The following is a 20,659-nucleotide window of genomic DNA, read 5'->3' on the forward strand; positions in this document are numbered from 1 at the left end:
CTTTATGTGGAGTGAGAGAGTGAATTAAAGAAAGCGAGAAAGAGAGCCACATGCTAATGTGAAGGTGATGATGAAGGTTTCCTCAGACTTCAGATCAAATTTCTAGATTACAAGAAGATAATTTCTAAACAAACTCTCGTGCAGCTTTATTTGATCAGTGTGAAACGTTAATATTGTGAATAACATTTGTATTTGAATATTTGTACAGCATTTGTTGCTGCAGCCATATCTGTTGTCCCTGCTCCTCGGGGATCAATGTTATGAGATTCCTAGAGGTCTGATTGGTGTTTCACTGCAGACTCTGCAGAACTCAGCCACCCTGATCTCTACGTCCAATCTTTCTCACAAGCAGTCTGACAGAACTGCTGCTGCTCTCTTTCAGTGTGTGTGTGTGTGTGTGCATTTTTTTTTTACAGGGGTGTGTAAAAGGTTTCTTCAACAGATCTAGAGAACTGAAGTGAACTAAGGCATACGGAAATTTCAGTTGCAGATTTCTGATCCTGGTTTCAAAGTTTAAAAGAGTAATTAGCTGAATTATGTCAAATCAGACTATGATTGATTGCTTATTGATAAAAGCTTACTGTACAGTAGTTTGATTGAACTGTACTTGAGCTACAATCTTTTTGGCCCACTTGTAAACTTCTCATAATTTTGTTTTTCTTCTTAAATTTTTTGCTAAAAATGCATCAAATAGTTGCCTGTGGTTCAATAAAAGCCAGTCTTGAATAAGAACCCAGAGAATTGCTGAGAAACAAATATGGCTGGTCCCAAATACAATCAAAATTAAATCCATGGTGGGTAGACTTCAGAGGGCTTTCATTTAATCTACAACAAACATGGTAAATGGTAAATGGACTTGAATAGTTATTTTCTAGTCTTCTGACTGCTCGAAGCGCCTTTACACCGCAGGTCACACCTACCCATTCACACACTGATGGCAGAAGTGCTTTTGAAACAGATGAAAAAGAAACTCTGCCCTGGGATGTCGTTTTATTTTAACATGTTAGTGTGCCAACATTTACAAGTGTGAAGCAATATTTTAGCTGCATACTTAAACACTTTTTAGTAACTTTATACAAGTATTTTTTTGGTGCATTAAAAGTTTGTATTGCCACCCAAATATTTGCTAAATGTATCGCTATTGTAGTGCTACAGTAATGATATAACTAATAGCTAGATTGAAGTTGACTATCAGACAAACAGTCAGCACAGACAGATAACCACAAGTATAAAGCCAAATGGGCGAATATCCAAAATGCGAGTTCAGTAAGAGCCAACAACCCTGGCTCTGTAGATCAAATCTTTCGGCCTGTTACTCAGCTAAACAAGAAAACACAGACCGAAATACATGCTGAAAAGACTCCTGCATCTTGTAACTGCACATAATCACCAAACGCATTGATCTGTGTAATAAATCATAAAAAAAATAGCTCTTGTGTCAGCATCAGAACTTTGGATTTAAATGACTGCTTTTACAGATAATGGCTTCTGTTGTCAGTGATGCTCATGTTACCTCCTGACAGGATCAATGTTGTTTCTGACCACAAGGGAGTCTTAATAGCTGCAGGGTGGGGGAAATGAGATGATGGTAATTTAACAATAATTAGTCAAACAATCCTTCAAGTTTTAATTTGGTAAAGATAAGGACTGAAAATTATATCATTATCAACCACACTAAGGGACTCCGGTGAATGGAACATGTTTAGATGATTACTGTCTGTATTTTTATTCCTTTAACAGCGACCTTGCTATGTTGTTTGTTCAACCTTGAAGTTTCTCTTTGAACAATAATTCAACTCATCCCGTTAGCCTGATATATTACCCTGGCACACTACCCTGGCAGCCACCTCAGACAGTGACAGCAATGAAATATATTTAGCTGTAAGGAGAGAGGAACCTGGATGTGGGCTCGTTTTCAAGAGACGTTTGAGGACAGCTGTGAGATGTTGGAGAAAGTCCTGCGAACAAATTGTTTGGTCTTATATTTTACTTTTCCTGAAGTGAGATATGATGTCTGGTGGAGAGGCTGAACAATACTGAGGGATGAGGGTGTGAGCCTTTTCTGCTTTATCATCACACTATGCTTTTTAGTATTTTGAAGCTGTCAACTAACATCTATCCAGATTTAAAAGCAGATAAGTAGTTAATGGTAAATGGACTTGAGCTTGTATAGCTATTTTCTGGTCTTCTGACTACTCAAAGCGTGTTTACACCGCATGTCATACCTACACATATGATTCACGCCCATTCACACACTGATGGCAGAGGCTGCTATGTAAAGTGTTCATCATTATAAACTATTCCTATTCATTCACATTCATACTTCGCCGACGAATCAACTTGGGGTTCAGTGTCTTGCCCAGTGACACATCAGACATGTAGCTGCAGGAGCTGGGGATCAAACCCCTGACCTTCCAGTTGAGAGACGGCCCGACTCCACCACAGAGCCATTAACAACCATCTGATTTAAAAGAGGAAGCACACTGCCCTCTGTTTCTTTCACCTTGCCCATGTGTTGTTTTTTACTTAAAAAAAGGAAAAATGTGTTGAGAACTATCCATATCCATATCTTGTGAGGCTGATTACTACTTGCACTGTATCCTAAATGTCAGGGGCATGTTCTGTTTTATAAATATTTCTGCAGGGCACCCCTGGAAAAAGTACAAAATATAGAGTGTTGCTACTGCTGGTGGTGATTGAAGATTAAACATCTACACAGAGAAACATTTACATGCTACTGAATGTGTAGCCTGTTATCATGCAAAATTAAGGATAAGATAAGATACTAAAATTTATCACTTTCCCTTTTCATCGCACAGCAGTAAACAGGAGAAGTGTTTTGAAGAGCAGACACTGCAGCATCTTTGTATTCTGATATGCCATTAATTTAAGCATGATTCAGTAAGATATAAATGGAATATGTCAATACTTCTTGTGGTTGACACCACAGCCTGGATCTTCAACTACCGCACGGGCAGGCTGCAGTACGTGAGAGTGGACTGCTGTGTCTCTGAGGTGGTGACGGGCAACACTGGAGTACCTCAAGGAACTGTTCTGGAGCCTTTTCTCTTCACTCTCTTCACGTCAGGTTTAACTCTGGTTCCTGCCACCTCCAAAAGTTTTTTCCAACGACTCCTCCATCGTGGGGTACATCACTGATGACGACGAGGAGGAATACACAGGACTGATAGAGAGCTTCATCACATGGTGCAAAAGCAACCACCTAGAATTCAACATCAGCCATACAAAGGAGGTGGTAGTGGTCTATTAGAGGAAGAGGAGGCTCCCTGCCCCAGTCATCATGCAGGGTGAGGAAGTGGAGAGGGTGGACTCATACAAGTACCTTGGGGTCCACATAAACAATGAACTGGACTGGTCTCACAACACTGACGCCCTCTTCAGGAAAGGACAGAGCTGGCTGTTCTTCCTGAGGAGACTCAGATCGTTCAGTGTCTGCAACAGACTCCTGAAGACCTTCTACCAGTCTGTGGTGGCCAGCGCATTCTTTCTTGCTGTGGTGTTCTGGTGGGGTGGCATCAAGACTGATGAAGCAAGTAGGCTAAACAACCTGGTGAAGATTGCTTGCTCTGCATCATTGCCATCTTGGATAACTCCTCTCACCCTCTCCATGACGAGTTGTGGCAGATGGGCAGCTCCTTTGGCTAACGCCTCATCCCCCCCCAGGTGCAAAATTGAGCACTTCAGGCGCTCCTTTGTGCCCACCGCCATCAGACTGTATAACAGCAGTGGGACATACAGTCTGTCTTAACATGAACATCACCCCCGTCATGCCAGACCACTTTATTCATATTAATTACGATTGATATACAGTATATTAAATGATCATATTCTTATATTCTATATATTACACTGTATAACAGAATAGTGTATCGTATTGCATTATATTATATTATACCATGTTAGATTATATAATTTATAACTGCACTGTTATTATTATTATTATACTGTAATATACTGCTCTTAAACTTCTGTTTACATATCTCGAAACTTTAATCACACAAGTCACTTCAAATCATCACTGGTCACAAAACTCATAATTGTCCTGTACAGTTCACCTCATTTATCTTTTCTGTATATACCTCCCATTGCTATTTTGATTTGTATTATCTTACCTATTCTGCAAATTTTGTATTACCTTCTTCTCTGTCTTGCTGCTGCAACGCCCAAATTTCCCCCCTTGGGATCAATAAAGCACTATCCTATCCTATCCTATTTAAAGAGATTCAAATGTTCTGTATGATGCACATTTCTGCACATTGTTAGCATATGCTTTACTTTAGCAGGAGTCCTTAGAGAAGACAATGATGGCCACATATACACCATCACAGTTGGTTTCTCTGTTGAATGCAAAATCTAAAGATGGATCACATCTGATTGGCTGAAATGTCTGACAAGCACCATGAGCACATTTCTTCATCGCAGGATAGGACATTTCATATCAGGTACAACTCCACATTTAAGACCTACTGATAATACCTATTACACAGTTTGCACTTTGCTAACATTATAAATGGGGAGTTTATATTTATATAATGCACGGGGACTTGTGTTTAAAAAGTTGTTCTGCAGTCTATTAACAATACTGAATCTAATGGATTCATCAATCAAATTTGATATTCCTTACTCAATATGTTGTTCAGTTATATGCAGAGGAAAACCTTGAGCAGCAGACCCGGCCATATATTTCAGTATTATAGCAATGCCATAGACAAGCTCTTCATGGTGTAATGTATGAAGCTGCATCTGTAGTGAGGCAGAACTCGAGACATCTTTCCTGCAAATACTTTGCACTTCATCTTTACTTGCTGAGCCGCAGAATTGGATTTATTTCATGCACTCACTGAACAAACTGTTAAATACATTTAGCTCCTTCAATTCAATCTGTGAGAGAGCTGCTGTCTCCTTGTTCTCCTGAAAAACTGAACACAGTCCAACTGCAATGAAACGGAGCTCTCTCTCTCTCTCTCTCTCAGAGCTCCAGCTGCTTAAATCATGGTACAGTGCAGTATGAGGAAGGTTTGTGTAAATGAAGGAATATTTATTCAGAGGATTGAAGCGATCAAAGGTAAGAAAGATGGAAAGCATAAGCAGAGAATACTGCAGAAAAAGCTAAAAACTGTGAAGTTTTTGCAACGTAAGGAAACCTCTTGACTCTTTATGGTTGCTAAATAGTTCATAACACCCAGAAACACATGACCTTAAAGTTTCCACTGAAAGGTATGCTGATTGAAAAATACTTATAATTTGATCTATTGACAACACCCCTGAAAACATTAAAAAGACACATTTGTCTATAATTTCCTTCATAGGAAGCGTTTCTTTTGCTTCAAACCTTGAAATCCATTATCTCTTGGTCACTAACGCAAAGAAATTGAAAGGAATTATAATCCTTACTTGTTATAGGTCGGTCCTTGGCTTCAATTCCAGGTGTCCTTCTAATTTAATGGGTTTAGTTGGCAAACAGTTTGAAGATAAGTTAATTGAAGTCCAGCTAGTAAATAAAGACAAGCGGCAGATAGTGGACAGAGAAGCATGGATAGAAGACTCCAATTGATTGACCTGATGATAAATGTGCTCACAATTACAAGTCAAGGCAGGTGGTAGTAAACAAAAGAGAGGGAGGTAGAAGGGACAAGACAGAAATGTGAAGGGGGGAGGAGGATCACACGGCTATTATGAGCACTTTATTTTCAATTAAGGGCCTCCTACATCTACTTTTTGATGATGCAGGGACTTCTTGGACTGGAAATTGATTGGTTAGCAAACGTCTGCAACTTTGCACCATTTAACGGAAGATGCTCTTTGAACGTGCAGCAAAAAAAATGAAAAATGACATATTTTTATTTGCAGGGAAGGCGCAGAAGAAAGACAAGTTTGGTTTTAAATAAATAAGAGGTGGAAAACATCTAAGTGATGTGCAGGTTCTTATGTTTAAAGATAAGTATGGTATAAAGATTCACGTGTTGAGACGGAGTGGATATTTATGTATATTCTTATCTTCTGTAGTGATTCCTATTTATTCTGTATGTCAGCCTGCATTTTAAAATCCAAATGCACAGACTATCCATCAGTGCCAACATGTTTAACAAGTAGGGAGCTGGCATTATGCAGTAATTATAGAATCAGAGTGCAGTACTTGATAGAAACAATACTGAGACAGCAGACAGATTCAAACATTTTGAGGCTCATGACTAATATGTAGCTACTAAATTACATACATTATTATGACACAACATATTTGACTTCTCTTTTCTTTTTGTTTGTTCATAATTGTTATTGTTCTTAATTGTTATTCTTACCTGGAACGTAAAGTATCACATCCATGATTCACAGCTCTGATAGGTGTGTGTCCAAGTGTTACCAATGTTCTGTAGTTTTTGTTGCCTACAAGCCTTAAAAATGTTTTACTCTTAACTCTGTTAAGGAACTTAAGCAATCATTTCTGTGCCTTCACCTCTGCTGAGTGTCTGTCTTCAAACCTGAATAAATGGAAACCCCCGTGTGGCTGTGCAGGTCATTTTAACACATCATGAAGTCTGGAATATAAGAAGCTCTCCAGTACACTGTTACACCTCTGATCGATCTGCCAAGAAATCCACTTTACACTTTCATCTGATCCGTTCTGATCGTGAAAGGCTTTTAAATCATGAGAGGAAGTCAGCATAACTAAAGAGGGTGTAAAGGAAGACTGAGGGGGAGAAAAAAAATATCACATGCTGATGGACTGAAAGGTGTGTGAAGGTGCTGAGAAAAGGTGTCGATAATAATCCACTATTTTACACAAAATCAACCAGAAATGAGTTCAGAATAATGTCCTATATTTGAGTAGTCGGCACTGAAGCCAGTAAACTTAACTCTTTAAAATGTTTTCATTTTATCAGTTAAACCAACAGGACAAATATATATATATATATATATATTTATATATTGGCTGACCTGAGTTTAAATTACACTGCAACAAGACAACTGTGAAATGTACAGTAACTGGCTGGCAGCAATTAGCAAGTAAGTTGCTGTAGTACACTCTACAGTATGTTTACTGTATATTCAATCACAGTACCTGTAAAATACTGTAATTGTTGTTACAGTAATAATCACAGTACTGTAATTGTTATTACTGTAATATGGTGCTGTATTTTTTATCACAGCAAATAGTAGACAAGCATTACTGCATTCATTTTAATAATGTAAATTAATAACTGTAAAGTAATTACATACTGTCAAATGAAGACACTGTTTTTGTCATAAAACATCTCATTTATTTAAAATTTCAACATTTAAAATTCGAACATACATAGGCCCTAAATATATTTTATTTTGTAAACAACAACACTATAGCTGGGTTTCCATCTAAATGTAGTTCAAATCTGAACCAAATTTAAAGAAATTCAGCAAAAGAAAATGCGAACGAATGCTTGTTCTTGTTTCCATCCACTACCGTTATGCGCTTATTGGGAGTTGGTTCATCGATACAAGCCATTAATATATATAAAACCATTATACTATATTGCAGAAGAAGACTGCGCAACAGGATGACGTTAATTTAAAAGAGCGCCAGTTGAACCTCAAACAGTGAAAAACAATGTAGAAACCGTTGTTTCATGTATTAAAGTGAGGAAATCAGATCTTTGTGGAGTAATGAGGAGGCTGTTACAGCTGCTTACTGCTTCCTGAACTGTATTCTTCATCCAAAACTGTACTCTTGATCCTGAACTGGACACTGGAGTCTTCTTCCCTGCAGGTGAAGGATAAAAAGGAATTAGTTACTGATGTAGAAATTTATCGGCAAGACTGATGGCTCTGAACATTTTTGTTGACCCATTAGAAATACCACAACATGCTTTTGCTGCTTACGACACTTCATAAACACACACACACACACACACACACACACACTCCAATGTTATCCAGTAATGTTACTACTCGGACAAACTGATGACTCTAAATGTCGCCAAAATCAAAATCAAAATTTCATTTGAAAATAGTTTATTTTGGTAATGTTAAATGCACAGTAGCTTACTAACTAAGGGAGGTGTGTCTCTCTAACATTACTTCTCTCCCCCAGTGCACTCTCAAAGTTACACACACCATAACTTTACATGAGGAAACTGTGCTAAACTAAGCTAATGTTAATGACTAAAATAATGACTTTACCTTGCTGATGTCAAAGGCTGAAGAAAGTGTGGAATCTTTGCAGAAACTGTGTGGACACATTCAGGTAGCCATTGTAGAGGATATAAGGATGTTGGGTCCTCCTCTGTCTGAAAAAAAAATCCCGCTCAAAATGACTGTATTGTGATTCGCATTGAAAATATATTTACTGTAGAATTCACCCGCGAATGAATTTTGACCATGATGCTTTGCAGATCTACAGCAACATACTGTATACAGGTTCTACAGTAAGCATTTGGTCATTATACAGTAATAATGAAAACTACAGAAACTTGTTACAGTGTAGATGTATCACTTTGGTGATCTGTGTATCTGCCTGAGTATCATTTAAATGAAGTCTATAAATACAAAGAAAACGGTTACATCATTACTCAAAAAAGCTCATCAGCACATTAAACTACAAAATGTCCTGCCAGGTATTTTATTTTATTCAGATTTTTTCTTTTTTAAAGGAATAGCGACCCTAAAACAAACTATTCATCAGTCAGCTTCTAACCCTGAGCAACAGGGTGCCCACGCATCTGTTACTTTAAGATCCTTTTCACAGAAAGACAGATTTAATGATTGAAGGCAACACTTTTAAGTTATTTTGTTCAAAATCTCATGAGACATTTATGCTCTTTGGCTGCTTAATGCTACAATATGTTCACAAGCTAGTAGCTAACCTCGCCCCTCTAGAGCCTTCGTAAACAGAAGTATCAGTAAAAACAGATCTAAACTTGTTTCTGTTGAGGGTTCATTTGAGCATTCATGATTGATAAGCAGAATGATAAGCTTAGTTTACTTCTGATCTGCCAGGACTGTCAAATATTAATTAAAAAAAGTGAATACAATGTAGCTTAGCATCAAGAGGACCCTAACAACATACAGATGTTTTAACATTAAGTCATATTTGTACCTTTACATTTCCCATAATCACCTGGGAACAATGAGTGTTTTAAAACATTGTCTACACTTAGAAAGGTTAAAGAGCCGAAAGTTAATGTGTAATGAAAAGACTCAACGAAAATCTTAAAGTTACAGTTTCCTTTTATTGGTAACAGCAAGCTTAGTAAGAGACATTTTCACAAGATGAATGAAAATGGGTGTAAGAAAGATGTTGAGGTACTTTGCCCTGTGGCCATTTCTTTACATTTACACAAATCTCCCAAATATCAGACATCTCTTCATGAACAGAATTCATACGCGTCTTCTTTTTTTTTTTTTAGTTATTAAGAAAACATTTCTCCAACTCAGTTTCCCAATGTGTACTTGTCTATCTTGTGGATGATTTTAAAAGCACTATGTTTAGCCCAAAACTCATCATGAAAATACAGTTACACACCTAACTAATGAGATGTTTTTAAAATTGTTCAATAGAAAAGTTCAGAATGATTATATGGTGGCTTCCAACCTTCCCCCCCTCCATCTCTTATTGTAGCCAGAAAATATTTGTTTTCTTTATCGTGACACCCTTTCATATAAAGGCTTCTAAATCTGTTCATCAACGGCTCTTCAAATAAACACACACACAGAAAACACTAAAATAGTGAACAGATATTAATTAAGGTGAATTAGCCTCTAATGCTAAAATAATAAACTGCTTCACTGTGGAATGGAATAAAGAAGGATTGATCATCTGGGTTTTTAAAATTAACATCCTTATAAATATAGAAAACATTATGTGGAATGCATTATTTGAACCCAAGGAGAATTCCTGTAACTGTGGAGCACAAGCAGCAACTCAATGTTTCACAAGTAGCCTTGCTGGTGAAGAATTTCCATCAGGAAATTGCATTTTAAATTCCTCCGGTAACCCTATAAAAACCTGAAATTATATGATGAGCCGTGGTTGAGGATGACAACAGGTCCGTAGCCAGATCAGAACAGTTTGATCATGCTCTCTCTGGACTTGCCGACGCCGACCCACTTCACTGAGATGAGAAAGAAAAAAAAGAAAAAACACAGACAAGAGGTGAGCGACAGGTTTGGCTAAGTGAACAACGGTTTGGCAGCAGTGTCTCTTTGTTAATGTAGAGTGCTTCTTTACAGACCTGGCACCTGCAGGAAGTTCTCAATGAAGCGAATGTAACTCTGTGCCTGTGACGGCAGATCCTCGAAGCTCCGGGCGTCGACTGTGCTGCAGCACCAGCCGGGCAACGTCTCGTATTCCACCGACACCCGCGTCAACACATCCATGTTTGCTACACCAGAGAAACATGAAGAAGGTTGAGTGAGAAATGGCTTTGTTTTGGGGTTAAATTCATTAATTCTACGAGAGGCTGGGGACAAAACAATATGCTGCACAACCTTCTACCCGTTTAGGTCTGTATGCGGAAATCACATTTTTTAAAAACAGGTATTGTTCCATGCGTCTATGCGTGCGACCTAAACGATGAAAGTAACGGGGAAGTCAGTTAACATGCAGGTCGAGTGCAGCTGCTGTGTAATCTGAGGCGGAACTAGAGGGAGAGGCTGTTTTATCATCATCTGCTTCATTAGCTTAACAATTCAATTAGCTTCATTTAGCGATACAAGCATTAAATTACTGAAGACAAATGGACCTTCAGACTGCAGAAAAAAATAGACTATTATAAAACTCAGAGCTGTAGCATTTCCTGCAAGTAAAAGCTGACCTACGTGAAATAAGACCTCGGAGACCATTCAAGGTTTTTTTCATTTTTTCCCGGAACCAAATTTCTAAGTAGCTGCACTGAAGCAAAGATCCTCTCTCCTGTGTTTTCTGTCATTAACATTTCCCACATTAAAAACGTTGTGGAGGAATACATAGCTCTAAAACATCTGTGTTTCTCAGCAAAGATCAGGAAATCAAAGTTAAATGTGAGCTATCGTTAACTTTGGTTGATACGATACGCTTTTAGTACATCTACAAAGTGGCCTCATCCTATTGACCAGTGTGACCAATATACCAGTATAACATGCTGAGACATGCAACGTCATGACCGTCAGTGCAGCTGCCACCATCATACACTCATCAACTTGACACGATTGAAAATTCATCATAACTTCATTGTGTGCTGGAAGCAGCAGCTCCTCTACTCAAAGTTTGCCGGGATACAAAGCGACGCACACAATTATTACGTTATGAATTCAAAGGGCTTGGTATACTTTACTGACTCGAGTCACATGACTTGACTCGAGTCAGACTGAAGTTGCAAATTTGAGGACTTGAGACTTGCTTGACTGACAGTGAGATAAGACTTGACTTAGACTTGAGACAGATGAATTGAGACTTGACATAGATGACTTGAAATTACTTTACTTTTAGGACTTGTTTTTTTAGGACTTATTGCATTTTTCGAGAAGCACGTTTTTTTTTTTGGGGGGGGGGGGGGGGGGGGGGCATGATAAGTGCAATGCGGAGGAGTGCACGCAGCATACCAGCAGCAGAGGCTAGGTCAATGCAACAGGCACTCACTATTAAATAGAATGATTATTGCATTCTATTGGCAATGAAGCTTTAGCATCCGATTTAAAGTCGCTACAAATGTACAAATAAACTAATAAAGGTACAATAGATATTCACATCATAATGAGCAGCCGTTTGTTCACTTTAACCTTTTCTTAACTGCTTTGAATTACTGTTTTACCTCGTCGCACCTCCTGACAACATTAGTTGTAATGACAGGAAAAACGCTGAATAAACTGTTAGTATTATTATAATCTCTGAAATTGTAGTACAAGAAACAGAAGGGTATCAGGTGTACCACATTAGGAAGTTAATATTAATAAAAACAACTTAAAGATGAACGCTGTCTTAACTGACATCATGACTTGACTTGTGACTTGCTTGACCTGAGCAATGACTTGACTTGCTTGATTCTCACCGCAGTGCGTTGCGACTTGCTTGTGACTTGAAGGTTGAGACTTGAGACTTGCTTGTGACATGTACATGTGAGACTTACTCCTGTCTGCTGTTAAGTAAATATACTTTGTTGAGTGCTGGTTTGATTGAACAGATTCCTCAATTAATAGGAAGTGGCCAGAGGGGGGGTAGTGCACCTCTGGGTAAATTGGTTGCAGGCTGTGAGTCTGTACTTCACAAATATTAAGGTAACCCTAGGCTGAGATCTCAACTCCTGTACCGGTGGCTTGCAGGATTGCAAACGCCACCTGGCAACAATAGATGTAGAAAGAGCTACACTACTGCACGTGGACTTCGTTTAACGCAATAGAAATGGTCACTGCCTCTTTGAGTACCTACGCACGGGAAATTTATTTTTCAGCTTTCAGTGATGAAATCAATCACATTAACATTACTAAGTGTTTCTGTAATGTGCAGACATCTTTCCAACATCTCAGTGTAGTAAAACCTACCAGGGAAGCTTGGCAGAGATTTTCCATCAACCTTGTAGGACACGCCCACTTTAATCTCAGGCAGAGTGTCCAAAATGTCCAGCTTCGTCAGGGCGATTCTGTTCAAACAAAAGTCTCTGGTCACTTTTAGAGGTCAAAGTGTTTCTTAAAACAAGATGATGATATTCTGAAATGTGATGGTTCCTTACGCAGAGAAGCCGTTGACCATGTGGGCGTATCTGACCAGAATCAGATCGAGCCAACCACAGCGCCTCCTCCTGCCTGTCGTCACGCCAAACTCTCTCCCCCTGGTCTGTAACAAGTTCCCAGTCTCCTGAAATACGACAAACAAGAACAAGTGCACACTGTCAGCTGGGAAACTGGTATGAACAATATTAGCATTTTAATTAAACCACGCAGATAATTCAACAACTTTCAGATATATTGGTTGTGGTTTGGCCTTCTTTTGATGGCTTTATTTATGATGGGCTAGTGAGCTAAAATAATTTTCTTTTCTAGAATCGTCCTGTGGAAGAAGCTTTCCAGCACAACCAATCCTCTGCTGTCACCACTGAGCAGCTGTGGGTAAACTGTGTTGAAGTGCACAAGCCTGGCACACTTTTTTCCTCAAAAAGATTTCTTCGGCTGTATCGACATTTATGAACGTATGTACACGTGTCCACAACTCGGCCTTTCCGAAACTTCAAGACTGAAGCTCACCAAAACAACACCTCAAAAACTGATGATGTCACAGAGACACGTTGATAGGTGAGACTGGGAAATTCAACTACTCTGCCTTTTTGTTCAATGCAGTCTCATCTACATTGTCTTGATATTGGAAACAGCTGGATACAGACTGAGAACGTTTTAATACTGATGCTAATAAAGCGAGCTAACATTTAAAACTAGAAAGATGATTCACTCAATGTCTCTGCAACACCTCTTACATCCTCAAACACCATACATATTATTCAGAATATATTGTTCAACATTTCAATCAAAAAGAATATTTCTATCATAATGAGTTTAACTTTCAAATTGAGGAGAAACTTGAACGTATAGGCAACCTTTAAACCAGATCACTGATCAAAATCACAAACATTTCTGTCACAAATAACTTCAGTATCTAAAAACAGTCACTTGGTTTGAGCAGCATTTTTTTCCCCTTAAATGTTGGAACAATGACTCAAACATTTCCATGGCTACCATGTTAAACCATCCTGACTGCTGAAAGTGTGTTAGTCTGACAATAACACCTCTCTGCCGACCAGGCGGACTTTGCTGGCTCTAAAACAAAGATCTGCTGCTGAGCACCCGGGAAGTCGATGTGATGAATTGAATTCTTTGATCACAACATTGACCACTTCTCATCTTGATTACAATGATCTGTTATAACACTATCAAATAAAAAGTATTAAAAAAACAATGATCAGTTATAACACTATCAAATAAAAAGTATTAAAAAAAACAATGATCTGTAATTAGCAGCTTCTCCAGCAACACGTTCAAAAGGAAGACTGTATTCATGTTTGTCTTTACTCACGTTGTCCTGCTCTGTTGGGAAAGCACCCACACCCACCCTGGTGGTGTATGCTTTAACGACACCGTATACTCGGCCGACGTGTGATGGAGGCACGCCAAGACCGGTGCACACACCTCCCACGGTGCAGTTAGAGGATGTGACGAAAGGATACGTACCTGGACAGAAAAAAAAAATATCAGTTACTACGATGAAGAAAAACTCACACCCAACTCTGTTTCAATAAAGCCAACAAAGCCTGTGTTGCTCACCAAAGTCAATGTCCAGCAGAGCAGCATTGGCTCCCTCCACCAGGATTTTCTTACTGGGTCCAGTAAGAGCTTTGTGCATGAAGTACACCCCGTCAGTCACCAGAGGACGCATCCTCTCTGCGAAGCCCTGAAAACAGTGACACACAACAAACTGTAAGACAATCTCCAGACGTGCTGTTTGAATCTACAACTTAACGTTTACTAGAATAATGTCAACACTGCAAACTAATCAGTAATAAATATCAGGTACAACTCTTATCACTCTTCTGTTTTTAAATACATGTGAGAACCACTTTAGACCATTATGATGTGCAACTACTGAATAAATCATCTAGATCCGTGGTTCTCAACTGGTCTAGCCTCAGGACCCACCACCAACTCCTTAATGAGAAATCGTGACCCAAATTGCGGATATTTTTAACCAATGAGATGCATTTAAAGAACAATAGTGCAGTTAGGACCTCAAACAGTATCAGAACAAATGTTTGAAAAACACTTCATAGACTTTTGGACACAACTTATTTCTGGGCACACTTTCGCCACCCACTGAAAACGACTTCACGACCCAGTTTTTGGTCCCGACCCACCAGTTGAGAAGCACTGATCTAGATAATATATGTTCCTAAAACACTATGGATGAACCAAAATGTTTATTTGAATAGTAACCTACCTAGAAAATGTAAGAGCCTAATGTGGCAGACTTTGTAAATTGCCATAGAATCAAAGCAAAAACATTGCTTTGATATAAATGATGACTATTCTACTCAGATGAGTTTCCCCTCTGGGAATTCATCAAGTTTTCTAATGGAAAAATTCCTAAAGGTGGTGACAATGAGCCAGCTTGAAGAACACCAAAAAAAACCTTCTGTTACCATCTTTTATATCATTTACACCTGTACATTACTCATGTGTTGTTTGGTCTCTGTTCTGTAAATCAATGCAAAGAAACTGGGTTCATGTGCGTGTGTCACTGTCTCCATGAGAACCGCTTCTCACCTTCAGCTGCTCCAGCTCACTGTCAGTGTCAACATTCAGGTTTGGATACATCGTCAGGAAATGCTCCGCTAACATTCGAAACCTGTGAGGGGAACAGAGTTTGTTCATTTATGTGTGCACAGCTCTGCATGCAAATATCACCGACAGGATTTCACGTTCCAGCGTGATGCAGTACACAGGACAGACGAGCCACTGAAATGTTTCCATGAAAGCAGGACGTCAGCAGTTTCCACATGTTTACCACAGATGTACGTCTCCATCTGGTGGCATGCCAAAATACAGAACCTACAATTATAAAACTAATGCGCATAGACACTGTGGAAAAACTGTGGAAACCCGTGTGGATATAAGTCTTCTATAAAAATGCAATGCTCAGACATTTGTAGGATTAATATTCCTTAAAAAAAAAGGTGTGTTTTCAAATGAACTTGAATCATTTAGAAATAAAAACACGTCCACCCTTTAACAGAGTAAGACATTAAATGTTGCCCGGACTGAAAGATTCACAATCAAAATTATTATTTCATTCAAAAGCTCTTCATAGTTTATAATCTTAAGCTCACTGGTGTTATTAGAAAGTGTGAAGATGGCAAAAAAAGATATGATAAAATAACTCACTTCTCTTCAAACACCTTGAAGTCTGAGACGAGGTCACAGACGCGCAGACCGTTGCGAGCAGCTTTAGAGGAGTAGGCGGGACCGATACCCTTCTTGGTGGTTCCCAAACTGGAGAACAAATTAAATCACAGCATTAATAACCATAAAACAATTAATTTAATGGAAAACGATCACTCCAACTTCAGAAAGTACACATTATGATATCCACCACAGCAGAGTAAAGATTTAAGACAATACTTTAAAAGATTTACTTTTTCCCTTCTTGTTGCTGCCGCTGCTGCTCCTGTATGCCATCGACAGACTGGTGGAAGTTAAACACTAGAGGTAGACAGAGAAGGGAGTCAGTAAGAGAATATTTATTATTCAAAAATGTATGAAGAGAACAGATTAACTCACCAATGTGGGCACGATCAGAAATCTTTAATCTCTCCTCCCATCCTTGTAGTCCTGCACACAGAACAAAACATCACACATTAACATGATGGCTATACAACAAACACATATACTGATTATTTCATCTATTTAGCGGGTTGGAGTCCATTCTGAAGACTTGGTAGTTTTACTGTGTATTGGGGAAACAGCTACAGGTGTGTTAAGTATACTAACACCCACATGTGTTTCCTTATATCACTAAATAATGACCATTTATTAAATTCTCTACCATTGCAAATTAAACACACCTCATATGTTTGACATTCTTTTCTAATCGGAGCATTGTAGTAAGTACAAAAGCAGCCATAACAGTGTGATAGAGAGCAAACATATGTACAATACCAGGAAACTGACATTAAAGCAAAGGCTAAATTGCTACCATTAATCTTATTTTCACAACTGTCTTCAGTGGAAAAAAAAGGCCTATTTAGTGACACTGATTTCTAATTAAGACAAAATGCTGATACCACAGTATCACCCAAATATATCAAACTTTACCTTTGCCTTTCTGCAGGTTCTTCTCAGCCTCCTCAAACAGACCAGGAAGGTGAATCACCACACCATTTCCTGAAATGCAAAACAACACTTTAATAGCCATCGTAAGAAAAAACTTGATGCAATAGACGATTTTTATGAGTAACAGACTGGAAATATTCCCCTTTAGGTTTTATTTAGACCACAGGCTAGCTGTCATGTTCATTTAACAAGAGTCACTGCAATGTTTCCTTGAACCACTTGTCGTGTTTCATAGTACTGAAATAGCTTCTTTAAAAAGAGGAAATGCTTTAATGGGGAAACAATCTGAAACACTGCACAAAGCATCACTGTTATATATGCTTTAACGTGGTATTTTTTTTTTTTGCCTTTGCTTTAGTTAAACCTTTTGTTACCCTTTATGTAAATATTTACAGTCCATGCGAGTATTGAGCCGAGTCCTAATAATGTATTGACACATGCTTCGACCTCGCTCAAACTAATGCAGCTGTTCCATGAAACGTCCCTCTGTGACGGCACTTCTGTTTGAGCTTTGATCAAATATGATTAAGATAGATAATGGTTGACCTTTGCAGCTTGCAGAGGTTTAACATTCGGCATACCTAACTGAGCCAATACGCTACAGGAACCTTGAATTTTTACAAATACAGTTTCAAAAAAGGTGGCATTTAGTTCAGGCCTCGATGAGTTTTAGCAGTGAAGACTAAAAACAAACTGTGTTGGTCAAATTTGAGTACCATACATATCCTTTCCTTACTACCCTGAAACCGATAAGGCCGTCTGCTGTGTCTTTAATGTCGGTCATACTAATAACAACACCAGAAGGATGGATGGGTTAGGTACCAATGAAGGAGACAGCCTTCTTGTTGAGCACTCCGCTGGGCAGCAGGTGGAAATCATACTCCACTGAATCCACAACCACAGTGTGACCTGCGTTGTTTCCTCCCTGCAAACAAACAACAAAACACACACACTGTAGGAAGCAGGCAGGTATATGACGACACAACACTCAGAAACTTATCTACTTCTCTGTCTGTGTTTCAGGGACAAACTGTGAAGCTCCATGTAATAACACTGGGATAATTACATTCCTGATAAATGTCACAGTGTTGACTGCAGAGGCGGAGGAACAGCTGGCTAACAGCGGGCTGTGTGTGTGTGTGTGTGTGTGTGTGTGCCTTACATAACGCTGTTTCAAGTATGTGGAGGTCATGTGGAGGATACAGCGACAACCCTAACCCATAACCCACAACGTGAGAAACAGGTTAGCAATGTTTACTAGCATTAACTTAGCACTTCCACATCCGGGGGGGGGGGGGGGTCAGACAAGGTTGCTGACGTCAGGACCCGGGTCATGAATATCTACTACCGTTAAACGCCTCCAACAACCTGGTGTTATACACTTACCGGGCGTTTTAATAACAACGACACTGTAACTACATGTTAGTCTGGGTGTTAACTGAGAGGTAAAATCGACGGTAGAGAAACGTACCTGACACCTGCATACAATATCCGCATCCATTGCCAGCAAGTCCACAACTTTTCCTTTGCCCTCGTCGCCCCACTGAGCGCCGAGCACGACGGTCACTTTGTTCTGAGGCTCCTTCGGGACCCGGAGGTGAGACACTTGCGAGGCGCTCTCCCGAGGCCGCTTCACGACCGGCTCCCCGTTCAAGGAGACGGTCTCCCGTCCGTTCACGTTAGCCATGATGCTGCCGTCGGATGCCATGCTGCTGCCCTCCTTCTGCAAACCGGAATATCTTTTTACCGCGTTTCTCTGCGTCATAGCGATGTGTGGTTCGTGAACGAGTCGTTCAAAAACGAACGAATCATCTGGGTGAGCGAACTGAACTGAATCACTTACTGAAAAGAGTCGTTCGTTTCTCGACTTCAGTTGGGCTCTCCTCTCTCCCGTCTCTCTCTCTAGACCGTAAGAGTCGCTCAAAGCCATAAAGCCCGCACTCCCTCTCCCTCTCATGTCAGTGATATGTACTGACTGAGCCAACAGGGAAGCTCGCCCCTACTTCTCCCTATCATGTCTCCAAAATTGAGGAAGTAGAAAATATATTATTTAACATTTAGGTGTCATGAAAAATGTTTGTGCTTTTTATAGCTGCTGTCAATTTGCAAACGGCTTTTATATCCAACTCAATTTCACTCAGCTGACTGTTTTAACATCTACTAATGATAGTGTTTCAGTCAGTACAGTGTGTGTGTGTGTGTGTGTGTGTGTGTGTGTGTGTGTGTGTGTGTGTGTGTGTTTGCTCACTGAAGGAACTGAGAGGAAGTCACTCTCTTCCTCTTCTTGTACTGAACGTACTGAACAGAACGGTCGGGGAAAATAAATGTGATTGTTTTAGCAGCTTTCAGTTTGCAAACTGTGGCTTTATCCAACTAAATTCTCAGCTCATTAGTTTATTATTCACCACCGGCTGTTCTCAGTACGATCTCGAGCAGAACTAAATGTTCGGCCGTGTTTCAGCTTATTAAATTCTGATTCACAGACAGAGCTGCAGAGAAGTACTGAACGATTCGGTGAACGAATCTTTTGAACGAATCACTTTACTGAACTGATTCTACTGATTCAGTACACTGAAAAGAACTGCTTTTCACATCACTAATGCAAAACTTCGCCACAAGGTGGAGGTTTGCCTTCTTATGTCTTCATGCTATTCTTCAAAAAAAAGAAGGAATAACTCTAGATTAGGGAGAAATATAAAAGCTTTAATACTGGAGCCAATGTATGGTTGTTTTTAATTTATTAAGTCATCTTAAATTTAACAAATGTGCTCTCAGTAATGTCAGAAAGTTAAGGGTAATTATTAAAATTCAGGAAAATTAACAGGCTAGAAAAACTAGAAAAATATGTCTTAATATATTCTAGTGTATTGAGTACTATTTGTTAATATAATCCCAAATACTTTTAATCACATTAATTATATTAATTATTATTCAAGTTTCACACTTTGTTTTATTATTATTGTACAGCTTCATGGTTGTTTTAGTCCTCCTTTAAAGGCTTTTAAAGACTTACAATCCAATCCTGTGTATAGACAATGGGGATGATTGTAAATAAAATATGAATTAGAATAAGATTGGCTAATGAGTACTCTACATACAATACATTTGATTCTGGTTAATACCTAATATACTGTACATGATGAGCTTTAACATGTCAATTTGCTCCTTCCATAATCAAATCAAATCTATAATCATCAAAACCATATTTTACCTAAACAAATATCACTGTATGTGAAATAGTTAAGTTGTTTTACACTCAGCTCTGACCATTGGGCCCTGATACACTCCACAAACACAGTTGCATAGGTTATATTTGAGGCTGTAAGGTTCCTAGGACTATCATAGGTTTTAATATCCAAATGATTCAGCCAGGCCAATAGTAGGGGTCTAACTGAAACTGTGTTGACATTTAAAATGAACTGGGCCCTATATAAAAGGACATGTCTCAAATATTTCACAAATAACTTCTCACTGACCTCTCAGACCAAATGTAATGTCATTTCTTTTTCCTGCTGTTTAATGATTAATAAGTGTGCTAAAAGTTTAAAGCTTGTAAGCTTCATGTTTCTGTGATCACCACCATGTGACCAGCAGAGGGCGTGCTCCAGTCACGGTTTGTCAATTTTGCTCCGTGCCTTCAGATTTGTGCTGACTGATCAGAAAGCTCAGTGTTCATCTGTTTAAGTCTGTGTAATGCAAAGAGACACACTTGTGAAGAGGTTATTTATTATTTCATCAATATAATTATTTAACTTCCAATCTAATGTTTTTGGCTTTTATCAGTACTTTTTGTCTTGTGGCAGGTGTGTTATAACAA

The 20,659-nt window shown here is 39.0% G+C and overlaps 1 protein-coding gene across 2 annotated transcripts; it reads right to left on the bottom strand.

The window, feature by feature from the left end:
• Positions 1-9,204: 9,204 nt before the first annotated feature.
• adssl (adenylosuccinate synthase, like) lies at positions 9,205-18,734 on the bottom strand. Of its 2 annotated transcripts, none has more exons than XM_020643335.3 (13): positions 18,314-18,734; positions 17,665-17,767; positions 16,825-16,893; positions 16,291-16,341; positions 16,146-16,212; positions 15,895-16,002; positions 15,277-15,358; positions 14,281-14,407; positions 14,033-14,187; positions 12,699-12,823; positions 12,511-12,608; positions 10,227-10,376; positions 9,205-10,106 (listed from the first exon to the last, which is right to left on the bottom strand). In XM_020643335.3, the coding sequence occupies exons 1-13, from the start codon at positions 18,605-18,607 to the stop codon at positions 10,054-10,056; spliced, it is 1,482 nt and encodes a 493-aa protein (XP_020498991.1). In that variant the 5' UTR covers positions 18,608-18,734; the 3' UTR covers positions 9,205-10,053. The 2 variants fall into 2 exon arrangements, with proteins under 2 accessions (XP_020498991.1, XP_020498992.1); XM_020643336.3 differs by lacking the exon at positions 18,314-18,734 and adding an exon at positions 18,005-18,111.
• Between the last annotated feature and the right edge of the window lie 1,925 nt (positions 18,735-20,659).

Source organism: Labrus bergylta, chromosome 14, assembly GCF_963930695.1.
Source record: "Labrus bergylta chromosome 14, fLabBer1.1, whole genome shotgun sequence".
NCBI lineage: Eukaryota > Metazoa > Chordata > Actinopteri > Labriformes > Labridae > Labrus > Labrus bergylta.

Excerpts from the sequence above, each read along its gene's own strand:
- adssl (XM_020643335.3), bottom strand. The coding sequence starts at position 18,607 with ATGACGCAGAGAAACGCGGTAAAAAGATATTCCGGTTTGCAGAAGGAG. Across the intron at positions 14,408-15,276 it reads GTGAGCTGGAGCAGCTGAAG|GGCTTCGCAGAGAGGATGCG; the intron begins GTGAGAAGCGGT and ends CACTGTTTTCAG. Across the intron at positions 10,107-10,226 it reads GAACTTCCTGCAGGTGCCAG|TGAAGTGGGTCGGCGTCGGC; the intron begins GTCTGTAAAGAA and ends TTCTCATCTCAG.